Here is a 15130-nt window from a genome sequence, read left to right as displayed (position 1 = left end):
ATATCAAATAATCGTCAAATTTCATACATGAATAGTTATAGAATTTCCTTTAAAACAAAATGCCTTTAGTTTTGATATAAAATAATACTTCATAGAATGACATACAGGTTGCAGAATTAATACAAATAAAATACCTTGAAAAAAATAATAATCACTTTTCACTTTTCACTCGCGAAATTGCCCTTATTAATATCGCACTACATAATTTCACTTCAGTAATATCTTCTGTTCAAAACGCTGATGGACCAATCAGGATTTTCCAGAACGCTGTTGAATTTCCAGATTTGCGTTGAACCCAATTGGTGTGACTATCCCACCGCTGTCACCAGTTGTTATGTCCTGGGAGGTTACTAGGATCGGAGCTGACGCCACCTCCTGGACAGTGGGCAGTTCGTTGTCACGCGAGACCAAATTTTGAATTTGAAAACAGTGGATAAATTTATTGTTTACTAAGATGATGATTATGATTGTTATTTAATGAAATAATTAAACTATGATTAAGGATAGATGTAATTGATAAAATAACTTTTATCTGAAGACTGAATTTTATTATAAAGTATGGATAAAACTTGATCAGTAATAACAGTTGTATTCGTAAAGAGTTCTAGGAGAGAAGTGAAGTTACATCAGACGGCAGAGAGATCTCGGACCTTCACTCTCCAACTTCTCCCCACTACTCTCATGTTCACACTCATGCTTATATGTATATATTCTTATATATCTATGTTCTTTACTAAATATTATACTTATACATTTATACTTTCTACTAATTCAAATTTAGGATATAAGCTTACACATATACGTTCTTCACTTTATCCATTCTACAACTTCTTATTATTTATTCTATTTATATGTACTTAGATACAATCTTCCAGTTAAATATTCTAGGCTATCAGAGGTGTATTCCTCCATAATTATTCTATATTTAATTATTTAGTACCATTGACATTACTGTTTATTGTGAAACATTATTATAATTAATATAATGCTATATTTCTATATTTTCTTTAATTTATTTATTATACGCGTCACTCTTTATTTAATATTAACAGTAATAGTTAAATTCTGGTGAGACATGGTTTTCATTAGTAAGTAACATTTATTAATTATATATTTTCTTTTCTTACTTGTTGATAGAATATGTATTTGTTTATAACCATATTGACGGTTAACTTTAGAACAAGGACCTATTCATGATTTTTATGCGTATGTTTTGTTTAGGTTTTAAGTATCGGATGACAGGAAACGTTCCAAGACCACTCAACCTGTATTTATATTTCTCTGAATACAAAATAAAGGTTTATCTATCTATTTATTTAAACTTTCTTATAATAAAAATATATAATTTAATGAGTATGTGCCACGACGATTTATCATTTAAATTATTGACTCAATATTGTTAAGACGCAATAAGTGTTGTAAGAAATTAATATATAATTTCAAATGGAATTCAAATGCGCGCTTCTTATATATCTCAAGTTTACTAATTAATTAACAGGTGGAGGCACCTGAGGCTGTTGAGGACATAACACGTAATATATTGGCAGCATTTAGTTGAAGGCTTAAAGTTACTGTGTAGTTAAATCAAATTAGCTGCCGGTTACATTGATATTACTTATAACAAGTACACAATAAGCTTGACACTTAAAACGCAAATCACATAAATATTTTGCGTTACAATATCTATGTATTTATAAGTGAGAGATGATTTTTTTATAAGCTCTCTAAGTTACACGGCCATGAATAATACAAGACTCATCATAATGTAGGTGTATAGTATAAGAGATGATAAAAATCATAGTTCTTAAATCTATAAGAGATTTAATACATTGGTGCTGAAATTATAATTGTTCTCAAGTCAAATGCAGTAAAATATGCCAGTGTCCAAATTTAAAAGACTAAAAAAACCTCTATTTCAAATAGTCATTGAATTCTAAATACATCTGAAATAAATATCAAAGAAATTTAACGTTATAGGGAATATATAACTACTGACATTTATTGACACAGCACTTAACTACCAATGTTGATAATTTAATGCTAACAGTAATTATAAAGCTGCTAAGCATTACGGACACAAACATACAAGGTCTACAAAAACTGCGGGGACGTAATATATTGGCAGCATTTAGTTGAAGGCTTAAAGCTACTGTGGAGTTAAATCGAACTAGCTGCCAATTACATTGATATTACTTATGACAAGTACATAATTAGCTTGACACTTAATACATAAGTCACTTAAATCATGAATAATACAAGACTCATCATAATGTAGGTGTATAGTATAAGAGATGATAAAAATCATAGGTCTTAAATTTATAAGAGATTTAATACGTTGGTGCTGAAATTATAGTGGTTCTAAAGTCAAATGCATTGAAATATGGCAGTGTCTAAATTTGAAAGACTAAAAAAACCTCTATCTCAAACAATCATTGGAATCAAATACATGCGCCATAAATATCAACCGCTTCGTAGCTCTATAGGGAACAAACAGCAACTGACGTTCAGTAGCACTGTAGATAACTAGCTTTTAGGACAATTCGATGGCACCCTAAAATACTAATGCATTAAATTATCGTTGTTTTAATAGATTAGTGACTATTTTTCATGATAGCAACAAATACACATGTAACATTTTATGTCCGACTTAATCACTGTATGCAAATACATAACATCAGTTCGATGTACAACTGTTCATAATTTGACATCTTTTTACATTACTAAGTTACCATCTTGTATTGCTACTATCAGCCATCTGTATTTAAAGGAAACAACATTAAATGCAACTGACTAAATACAAATCTGTCTCAAACATCCACTAGAAATAAATACAGTCATTATTAACATCATTTGACTCTTAACTATACCGGGAATAATATTCAATCGAAATACTTTTCGACTCGAAAGAACTAGTTGTTAGGACAAAATGATGGCACCCCACTAAATGCCCTACAATTTGCGACCAAAACCGAGTCGATGTCATAAGTTGCAGCTGAGAATTAGAAAGTTAAAATAAAAGTAATTTAATTTACGTGTATTTTAAATGGGAAATCTTGGAAATCAAATTGAAAGTACTGTTACGTCCCAGCCTGCTCATCAGAAGTCTCTGACTATTTTTAAATACTAATTATTGAGAGACCGATCTGAGACCTAACTAATTAACTAAGATGCATATTGATAATTTAACAGGTGACATAATTAATAAGTCATCTTATATTATAGAACATAATTTAATATAATAATACAATATAATATAATAATAGACTTTAATATAATAATATAACATAATATAATAATATAAAATAATTGAATATAATATAGTATAATATTATTTAGAATATTTAAAACATATTGATGAAGTTATTTTTCTCTTAATATTTGTTATGTACAAATAAACGCTGACGCCTCGAGTAAATCCTCGAGACGTGCAGCTGCACAAACATCTATTTTGTTCTAAGATAAGTTTTGTTTATAGATAAGTGACTCATTTGTTAATAGTAAAAACGGAGAAAGCCTGAGAACGGAGAATGGATCATTCGAGAATATTGCTTATCTCGATCCACCCCTCTATATCGACCGATGGCGGGCCTGATGCCCAAGCGCCTCGTGTTGATAAGAGACTTACTCTAGTTTTTCTCGATCAAGAGAAATCAGTCTGAAACATAGAATCATCGAGAGCAGTCAGGCTCAATATTAAATACTCAACTTCTTTCTCACACTTTTGAAGTTATTGTTAGGAGAACTTTAACAAATTTATAAATTGATTCAATTGTATATTTTCACATTATTCAAATTATTCTTTTACAATTGAATAAATCGGATTGAGATATAAAATAATATATAATCAAATAACCAGTTTATTTCAACCACCGAATGGTGGCTGTTCAACCCATACTTAATAATTATTTATAATTATATGTAAGTTCTCATTACGTCCAATTCAAATCGACCGCTCAACTACGCCAGCGCCAAAACATCAACCAGGACGTAACAGTACTTAGGATTGGAATTAGGAGCTCAAACTTGGCAGGAATTTTTGTTTTAGCATAAAGAACAATATTTTGCTTGATGAGCAACAAAAAAAAATACTATCGCCGGAAACGAAGCACCCTAATATATATATATATATATATATATATATATATATATATATATATATATATATATATATATATATATATATATATATATATATATATATATATATATATATATATATATATATATATGAGTTCTTTACCAAATAGATTTATGCATTTATACTTTCTACTAATACAAATTTGAGATATAAACTTACACATTTAGGTTCTTTACTTTATCCATTTTACGACTTCTTATTATTTATTAGTCTTGGGCCTAATCGGTCACCACTGAGAGCGCTCAATTTAGTTCATAATCCAATGGCGAACTAGTTCGTTCTTTTAGTTCATTAGTTCTTTTGTTTAAATAATTTAATAAAAACAATAAATAGAAAAAAAAATATATTTATGATTAATGCTGGTTCTGTTTATTTATGGAACATAAAATTTTTTATTTAAATAAGAATGAAAAAATAAAAGAATTTATATTAATAATTAGTCAACAGCTAGTCTCGTTTCTAGTATAATGCGTAATTATATTACAATACTTAAAAAATGCTAATTATTACAATTAAAGTTGACATTTTTTTATAGCACATCAAATCTTTTACTTAAGTAAAAATGAAAAAATTCAATAATTTATATTAATCATTAGTCAACAGCTAGTCTCGTTGAGTAATGATCTAATATATAAAAATAGTCTCTCGCAATATCAAGGCGCGCACAGAAAAAGTAAATAACTCGGTTGGTCACATAGCGCCAGTGTCTAGTTAAACCGACGCTAAAAAAAATATAAAAAGAACTAAGAGCGAGATCATCGACGAACTAGTTCGCATAGTTCACCTAAAGGAGCGCTCTTCCGACCTAGGTCGTTCGCGAACTACCCAAGACTATTATTTATATTATTTATATTATATTTTCCTGTACTTGGATACAAGCTTTCAGTTAAATATTCTAGACTATCAGAGGTGTATTCTTTTATTATTATTATATATTTAATTATTCGATACAATTGATATTATCATTTATCGTGAAACATCATTATAATTATTCTAACGCTATATTTTTATATTTCTATTAATTTATTTATTATACGAGTCACTCTTCATTTAATAGATAATATACTAACAATAATAGTTAAATTCTTATGATATGGTTTTCATTTATAAATAACATAGACCTTCTAATTAGTAAATTGTCTAACTGATTATTTTTCGTAGGTTATTCTGTGCAATTTTCAGATACGAATAGCGAGAGAAAATATCAATTAAGTAACCTTAACAAAAATATTATACATATACTAGATATGGAATTGATTTTTAGATGAAAAAAAATTTTGAATTTCTTTTTTTTCGCATAAATGAAGGATTTTCTGAAGTGAAATTAGACAATTTGCTAATTAGAACGTCGACATTTATTTATTATATATTTTCTTTTCTTATATGTTCATATAGTATGCCCTTGTTTATAACCATATTGACTGTTAACTATAGAACAAGGGCCTATTCATATTTTTTATGTGTGTGTTCTGTTTAGGTTTTAAGTATCGGGTGACAGGAAACGTTCCAAGACCGCTCAAACTGTATTTAAATTTCTCTCAATATAAAATAAAGATTTATTTATCTATTTATTTAAACTTTCTTATAATCTAAATATATAATTTAATGAGAATGTGTCATGATGATTTATTATTTAAATTATTGACTCAATATTGATAATATGCAATAAGTGTTGTAAGATATTAATATGTATAATTTCAAATGGAATTTAAATGCGTGCTTATTTATATATCTCAAGCTCACTAATTAATTAACAGGTGGAGGCACTTGAGGTCATTGAGGACATAACATATCCGAGCATAGAAATTTCTTGCATAGAGTTTTCTGTTGGTAAGTTTGTAACCATAGACGGTATGAATCACTGGTTCTGATTCATACGATTGTTAGAGCCCCGAGCATACCCTAATAATCATAGACTATCGATTGATGTCAACTTGAAAAACAAATTTTCCCTGATAGCCACCCTAACCATAAGTTAATTACAAGCTACTGCCGTATTTTAAAGGCAACTTAAAGGAAAGTGCTGGAGAGCAAGCAGTTATTTTAGACCTTCTACGACAATATTTTTCCAATTTTTATAAATATTCAATGAACGATTGCAATTAGAATAGATGAGATAGCTGAATAATAATGAAAGCTAAAAATAAATTGAACTAAAACTGAACAACAGAAGTTAACGTATATTTGCTATCAAATTGAAGGGACACCTGCTCAGCAAACTTCACAACTTTAATTTGCCGTATTTGGATCGCAAATAAAAAAAAAACAAACTTTTTCTGTGCAATCCTAACTATCGGAGTAACATAATATTGTGAACGTTGAAGAATTCTGTCATTGCTTTGAAAACTGTTGAATAACAAACAGTAAGTAAAGAATGAAATGTTGATAATAATCTAATATTATGTAATAATAAACAAAACCATATTTCACAGTGTTTGAGTGGACGTGGGACGAAAGATTTAAATCGAGAAAGTCTTTATTATCCAAAAACAATTTAGAAGTGAACTTTCATCCTGGTCGTAGCGATGGAACAGCTGCTGTTAGGGGTAATAAAGTATTAACTAAAGAAAGACATCACTACTGGGAAGTAAAAATGGTGTCCGGAATATATGGAACCGATGTGGTAAGTTTAAATTGTCCCAATAAAAGAGAGAACTTGAAATAATAATCGTACTATAAAAAACAATTAAGTTCTGGTGGTGGAAAATATAAGGAAAATGTCCCAATTCCGGAACGGGACCCAATACCGGAACGATTTGATAATCATTATATTATATTTCAACTCGTACGCGATGAAACTAAATAAAACTTTCTTTATTTGAAACCTTAATCTTTCAGTTAAAAAATAATATATAAAATAGATTTTAGAAAATATTTAAAATATGAAAAACAAAAAATGTTAATTAGAGCATTAGTCTCGGATTCATGACAAATTCATGTCTCTTAATGGTTTTGCTGAGAAATCAGTCAATGGTCTTAAGCTTATAGAAAATGCATAGAATTACTTTTCAATAATCTTTTTTTTGTATATGCTTCTTGAATGACATAAAATTCAAGAAAACATATTAAAAATATGAAAAAAATAGTATTATTATATTAATTTCACCATGAATAAATGCAAAAAATAACTTATTTTATTTACTGTTCCGGTATTAGGACAACCGAATTCCCGTATTGGGACAAGGCTATTTCAGCGTTCCGGTATTGGGTCTTTTGGGTGTCATAGAAAAAAATTTTTTTTTTTTATTAAATTTAAGAAAAATGAACTAATTTGATTATTTTTGAATTGGTAAATGTCAATTCTATATGATGTAATAAATTATTTTGGTTTATAATTTATTTGAATATTTTTAAAACGATAAAAATCAGTCATATACCCTTCGTCGTTCCGGTATTGGGACATTTACCTTAGGATAATAAATAAATAATTTTAAGCTATTATTATTTTGATAAAATATAGATATTTGACAATAAATCCTGAAAATTTCATTAATTTATCTTTAACGGTTGTTTTGAAATTTTTTTTTTTAATTAAAAGTACTCAAAATTTTCATTTAAAAAAAAACGATCGTTAAAATGAAAATTTTGAAAAGTCGTTTGGGGAATTAATTTTTCATAGTGACTACTTAAGAAAAAAATTCATAGACTTAATTTTTATGATCAAGTGGAAAATGGGGACCACTTGACGTGATTTTACTCGTATACAACGTATCTACTACACCCAGATAAACTCGTGGTAGAAAAAAATTTTACTGTCTGCCAGGTCGAAGGAACCGACGCATCGGTCTGCATTCAGAAACATAAGCTTCTGATACTTCACAGAATAACGTATATAAATTTCAAGTTTCCTAAAATATGTCTAAAAAAATTTTTTTTTAATTTTTAAAAATGTCTGCCACCACTCTAAAACCGCGATAATGGTCTGGCTTTTCGATTTTAGATAACTATAATAGTATATTTTAACATATCCAAACGGCAGCTTTCTTAAGATAGGTTTTTCAGTTAATGTAATTTGCACTTCTGTCGCACCTGAGTGTAGCCGGGGCCACCACGACAGCGCTTAGCTAGCTGCCATTTCATGGTTGGTAGGTACAACAGACTCAATGAGGAAATTTTAGGCTTTCCTAAGATATGTGCGGTCTGCCGCCCACCGGTTCTTAGACTGATACATAGATGTAAAATTAAAAATGCAAATTTATTTTTTCAATTCTTTGATAAATGATCTGATTTTTATGTTTGAAGTGGCAATCTACCCTTTTGATAAAGTCTGAAACTTATCAGATTTTGAAATCATTTGGTTCAGTTATTTAAAAGATATTTGCAAAAAACAGTTTTTCACCATTTATTTTTACCACGATACTTTTTTTTTAGACCAATGATTTGATTTTGATGGTCGAGGTGGTAATCGACGCGGCTCATAAAGTTTAGAACTGATTAGATTTTGGAATCAATCCATTGAGCGAATTAAAAGTTATCCAAAAATAAAACATTTTTGAAAAAATTTTATTTTTCAAAAATTTCTGAACGCAGTCTACCGATTAAGCTCAAATTTTTGCATCTTATAGTATTTAACAAGCCGCGCCGAATGTCACCTAGGAGATCATAATCGGTTTATCCGTTCAAAAGTTACATAATATTTACATAGGTACGTACGTACATACATACATACACTCGGACATCATCTTGATATTAGTCAGAATAGCTTTCTAGAACCTCAAAACGTCAAGATTTGATAGAAATTTGATTTTCGAAAATCGGACCGAAACCCATAACTTCCCGAATTTTTGAAAATTTTCAATTTTCTTAGCGGGACACTTAAAAAAATAAAACAATAATAATAGAAGTGGTTTTTAACTTCCCGGTATGAAAATTGAAAATTTTCGAAAATTCAGGAAGTTATTGGTTTCGGTCCGATTTTCGAAAATCGAATTTCTAAGAGATCTTGACGTTTTGAGGTTCTAGGAAGCTATTCTGACTAATTTTAAGAAGATGTCCGAGGGTATGTATGTATGTGTGTTTGTACGTACGTACGTATGTAAATAACTATAAATTTTGGACGGATGAACCGATTTTGATCTTCAAGGTGTCATTCGACGCAGCTTGTCAATATCTAAAAGCTGAAAAAAAATTAGCTTGATCGGCAGCGCTCATTTAGAGATATTCCAAAAATAAACTTTTTTCAAAAATTTTTTTTCGGATAACTTGTAATGTGCCGGATGGATTGTTTCCAAAATCAATTGGGCTCTGTAGCTTCATAAGCCGCGTCAAATGCCACCTCAACCATCAAAATCGGTTCATTCGTTCAAGAAAAACCGTTGTCAAAAGAATTAAAAAATAAATTTTTTTTTTTTAGTATTTTCAAAATTTCTCAAAAACGACTAGAGCTGTAGAACTCAATAAAACGCGTCGATTGCCACCTTAACAGTCTCAATCGGTTTATTCGTGCAAGAGATAACGTTTGAGAAAAAATGGTAAAAAACGTTGTTTTTTTTTAAACAAAAACATACAAAAGTATTTTCGAGCTCGAAATCATATTCACAACAATTTTTCGAGCTCAAGGAGCTTGAAAACAGTGGGAAGTTTTGGGGCTGGTCCGCAGGGTCAAATGATAGACCGATTTTTTTTTCTAAATTTGGGCAATTCGTAGTATTGGTAATTGAAATTACTGACGATCGGGATTTTGGGTGATTGAAAATTTGGGCCATCGGGATTATTAGTAACTGGTAATTCAGGTAATAAGGATCTCGGTTAGTGGGATAAGTCCTATCGGTTACTTTTCCAATTAAAATAAGCCCAATAGACATCGTCTCAAGTGCTTGCCTCGAACGCTATTGTCATGTTTTAAAAATTTTAATTTAAAAAAAATATAAACCACTCGTGTTTTTTTCATAAAGATTTCCATGGTAAATATACGGTAATAAAAATCAGCGAAAAAAGTAAGATAAGGAGAGCATTCCTAAAAAAAATGACCGCAGTGTGTTGTTTTACATGAAAAATTGCCGGTTTTAACAGTGATGATTTATTATAAAAAAGCGAGAAGGACTACAGTAGTGATTTTCAAAAGGAACCTTCTCTACATAATTCTGAAGATAGTGAAAAACAAAATTGAGTCGTTTCGTCAAGTCGTTCTCGAGATATACGTACCACGGCGTTTCTTTGAGCCACAGACTAATGGACGTCCACGATAAATTTTTTTTTATATTAATACGTATCAGAAAACCAAAAAAAGTATAAAGCTTATTCATAAGTGTTCCCTCTTTATATTGATGTGCTTTTCATAACGTGTAAGTGTGATTTAGAAATAATACATACAGTCTAGTGTGAGGAAATCGCGTGACCTTGACAAGTCGGTTATAAAGCATCTCTCTGCTTCGCATTCGAGGCATGCAAAAAAAAGTACATGTAGAAAGTTTAAAAAGCTATAGATGAAATTTTTTAAAATGATTTTTTTTTTAAATTTATCAGTTTAAAAAAAATCAGAAAATTATTATTGATAAATTATAAAAACTTTATATATCAGATAATTTTAATATCATAAATTTTTCTTTCCCTTCTTTATTGGATGAGTGAAATTGCCCCAACAAGAAAGTAAGGTAAATGTCCCAATACCGGAACGATGAAGGGTATATGACTGATTTTTATCGTTTTAAAAATATTCAAATAAATTATAAACCAAAATAATTTATTACATCATATAGAATAGACATTTACCAATGCAAAAATAATCAAATTAGTTCATTTTTCTTAAATTTAATATAAAAAAAAAATTTTTTTCTATCACACCCAAAAGACCCAATACCGGAACGCTGAAATAGCCTTGTCCCAATACGGGAATTCGGTTGTCCTAATACCGGAACAGTAAATAAAATAAGTTATTTTTTGCATTTGTTCATGGTGAAAATATTAATAATTATTAAATAATATTAATGTAAAACGAGTATGAATGTAGCAGACATCAGAGAACTTTAAAGTTATAAATAAATAAGATAAATAATTAAAAAAATAATATTTACAAAAAAAGCATTATTAATTTTAAAATCTTTTGAATTTGTATTTTTTTAAATTTTATATTATTTATTATTTACTCGATTTATTAATAATTTTAAATTTGTCTGGTGTGTGCTATATCACACCCATAATGTAAAATGCATTTAAAATTTGAAAATGATTGAATATTCAATGAAAATAAATATTTTGAACTAAAGAATAGAAACAAAATAAATCATTTGAGGTTATACTAGGAAAATAATTAAAAAAAAAAAAAAAATAAAAACAAAAATTTATTTTTTATGATTTAAATTAGAGTTTATCTATACTTAATTTATTTTTTATAACAATTATACATATTGCATTAAATATTAGGGCTCCAGTAATAATTAATATTGTACTTGATTTAGCCAGTCAATAAAACTCACGGTTAATGTCTATCGATAACATTAATATGATTGGCTGTTCCGGTACCGGGCACGGGTTCATTTTGGTGTTCTAATAGACGAACAGTCAAATTGATATAATAATACTTTTTTTTCATATTTTTAATATGTTTTCTTGAATTTTATGTCATTCAAGATGCATATACAAAAAAAAGATTATTGAAAAGTAATTCTATGCATTTTCTATAAGCTTATGACCATTAACTGATTTCTCAGCAAAACCATTAAGAGACATGAAAAAGTCATGAATCCGAGACTAATGCTCTAATTAACATTTTTTTTTTTCATATTTTAAATATTTTCTAAAATCTATTTTATATATTATTTTTTAACTTAAAAATTAAGGTTTCAAATAAAGAAAGTTTTATTTAGTTTCATCGCGTACGAGCTGAAATATAATATAATGATTATCAAATCGTTCCGGTATTGGATCTTGTTCCGGTATTGGGACATTTACCTCATGTTAATTAACTTTAAAGTAAACAAATTAAATTTTCATAGACTTGTCGGTAAAAAAAATAAACTTTTTTTTCATTGGTTACATGTGTTATTTATCAAAGTTTAAGATCTCTGAAGAAAATCTTACTCGTTGCGATTAGTTTAAGGTAATTTGGTAGTCAAACCTCCAACAGTTAACCCTTACTCCAATTGTGATAATTTCAAAGATTATATTTTAAAGCCCTTAAAAACGAAAAACCAGAATTTTTTACCATATCGTTTAAGAAATATAATTAATTAAACTTTCGTGAAAATACATGGGCTCTTATGGCTGTCTTTATTCAACTTAACAGGAAGTTGATAATTTGTAAAAAAAATGGCACAGTTTACCTAAACAAAAAAAACTATTCAGTCTACGATATAATATCTAAAATATCTATCTAACAAATTTCGAAACAATTTACCGCACGGTTTTTTTTTTAATTAATTTTTTTTGTGTGACAGAAAGATTTCTGTCTTTGTTTTGTAACTTATTCTGCGCCCCTTTTATTTATACTTGGGAAAAATGGTGGTTCTGCTGTGCGCGCAAAATTTAAATTATTGTTTACATTCAAAGAATAAACATATATTTATATGATGATCGTTAAATACTGGACTGGTAATAAATACAAACCAAAGAGTTAAATGAATAATAATCATGAATACTTGTGATTAATAAGATAAGATGTGTAAAAATTACGGGAGAATTTATATTTCAATTATTAAAATTAAACAAAAAATAATTAATGTTTTTTATAAATTAAAAAATTATTAGGTGTGAAGATTAGTATATTATTTATATTTATAAATAAAAATAAATATTTATTTGATGTGTGTGGGGTATTAGATTGGTAAAAAAATACAAATTAAATAGTTGAAGAGATAAACTATATATTAATAATTATCACTGTTCAAATAGTAACAATAAATTGTGTCAAATTAATTTTTTGTCACTAAAATAATAACAATTGATTAACTTGGCTGATCTGTGCCATACTATCACCGATTTTATTATTTGTTTAACAATTTTTTTTCTTATTAAATTGTGTGTCAGTTACATTTATCGTATTATTATGAACTGTCAAAAATTTACCGGGATTATAAGGTTATATTTACTACACATACACGTGATACACATTAAACTGTCAAAGAAACTAGTGTAAACAGAAGTACCAATTTTCATAAAATAACAACTGTTGGTACTGTTTAGTTGCAGTCAAAAAAATTTATGTAATTAAAAAAAAATTATTGGCACATTAATAGGTGTACCAGAAAAATCTCTACCTTACGACAAGTGAACTACAACCAGGCCTACCACAAGTAACTGTGCCACACAACAACTATACCAGTTTTAAACACTACCCGCAAAAATCTCAACCAATCAACAATTCTACCACTTAAGAACTCTCTCACATTACAACTCTACCAGATTACAACCCTCCCAGTAACGAACTCGATCATGGCTTGCTGAAGCTGGTCCCCATCAATTTTGATTTTCACACTTTTTCAATTTTTCAATGCTCCAATCGTTTGTTCGTCGTTTGTTTGTGATTGTCCGTCGATTGATGTTGTTTGTTCGCTTATTGTTTATTTATAATTAAATAATTAAATCTTCAACCTCAACTTAGCCCCCCTTAACTTATCGACATTTCATTTCTTCCTGTTATCAATCAATTAATATTCATTTTCGTTTGTTCTTTCATAATCTTCGTTTGTTCGATCATAATTAACGTCTTATCGCCTTTTATTATCAATTTTAATTAATTAAAATCTCATTACCAGTGTAGCTATGTCGCGCATGCGCATTAATACTTGTGACGCAGTGGGATCTCCTTCCAGATGCCCGGGAACATTTAAATTTAAGATTCATTACAAAAAAAAAGTGAATATCCAATCAAACAAAATATGAACTTTTAATTGTACTTGTCGTTATGAAATTTATATAAAAATATCTATATTGATATTGTGAATAATCTTAATATACAGCATCAATCTGAATAGTTAGTAAATTAGTTATTAATTAATGGAAAATATAAGTGAAAATCTAATTTATCATGCTTTTCAGCGTACGTCTCTACATTCAACGTGAGTACATATATATTGTATTTAATTGTGAAAATTTTATGTCTGCAAATTTTTGGTTGTGTATGTGAAGATTTCCTGTGCGTGCATATTTATATATGTTGAATTTTGCAGCAAATTTTCCATTTATTTGTATAAATTAGATTATTTTCAGTTTTGATATCTACTGTAAAAATTAGATATCTCAAAAACCAATTTTTTTTTTTTGTTATAATTTTTATAGCCTTATATAATTTATTCTTTGCATAATTTTATATTTTTTTCCTCAATAGGTTCATTTTTGAGTAAATAAAACAAATATTGTTTTTTATGGATATTTATTTATTACTCAAGTATCACAATTCACAGTATTGTGAAATCAAAATACATTCTAATTTGACTTGAACATCGATAAATATCATGAGACCACATAGATAAGTTTGGAATCATAAGTTTAGACGAAAGCACTGTAATAAATAAAAAAAATTGGTGTCAGTTGACCCTGCGGGCCAGCCCCAAAACTTCCCGCTGCTTTCGAGCTCCTTGAGCTCGAAATCATTGTTGAGAATACATTTTTGAGCTCTTCGAGCTCGAAAATACTATTGTATGCCTTTGCTTTCGAAAAATAACGTTTACCATTTTTTCTACAACGATATCTCTCGAACGAATTCACCGATTGAGACGGTTGAGGTGGCAATCGACGCGTTTTATGAGTTCTAGAGCTAATCAAATTTTTAAATTGATTTATCAAGACGTTTTTGAGAAATTTCAAAAAAACTAAAAAAAAAAAACAATTTTTTTTTAATTCTTCCGTTAACGGTTTCTCTTGAACGAATGAACCGATTTTGATGGTTGAGGTGGCATTCGACGCGGCTTACAAAGTTTTAGAGCTGATTAGATTTTGGAATCAATCCATCGAGCAAATTAAAAGTTATTCAAAAAAAACTTTTTTGAAAAAATTTTATTTTTGAAATATCTCCAAACGTACCCTACCGATTGAACTCAAATTTTCAGTGCTTAT

The 15130-nt window shown here is 28.6% G+C and overlaps 2 protein-coding genes across 5 annotated transcripts in view; one reads left to right on the top strand and one right to left on the bottom strand.

The window, feature by feature from the left end:
• LOC103578742 (uncharacterized) overlaps positions 1–1550 on the bottom strand; it is a 35407-nt gene extending 33857 nt beyond the window's left edge. For both annotated transcript variants that reach the window (XM_053739479.1, XM_053739477.1), the window contains exon 1: positions 135–1550. The gene's annotated coding sequence lies outside the window, so the exon portion shown is untranslated. The remainder of the gene's footprint in view (positions 1–134) is intronic.
• Positions 1551–6024: 4474 nt separating this feature from the next.
• LOC103576315 (SPRY domain-containing SOCS box protein 3) overlaps positions 6025–15130 on the top strand; it is a 64628-nt gene continuing 55522 nt past the window's right edge. For all 3 annotated transcript variants that reach the window (XR_001345206.2, XM_053739481.1, XM_014442301.2), the window contains exons 1-2: positions 6025–6501; positions 6571–6761. Coding sequence is in view for 2 of the 3 variants with exons in the window: in XM_053739481.1 (XP_053595456.1) it covers position 6501; positions 6571–6761 (192 nt within the window). In the remaining variant the exon portion in view is untranslated. The remainder of the gene's footprint in view (positions 6502–6570; positions 6762–15130) is intronic.

The sequence above is a fragment of the Microplitis demolitor genome, chromosome 5 (genome assembly GCF_026212275.2).
Source record: "Microplitis demolitor isolate Queensland-Clemson2020A chromosome 5, iyMicDemo2.1a, whole genome shotgun sequence".
In the NCBI taxonomy this organism is placed as follows: Eukaryota; Metazoa; Arthropoda; class Insecta; order Hymenoptera; family Braconidae; genus Microplitis; species Microplitis demolitor.
Note: the sequence above shows the minus strand (reverse complement) of the source record. Positions and strands in the feature narration are given on the sequence as shown.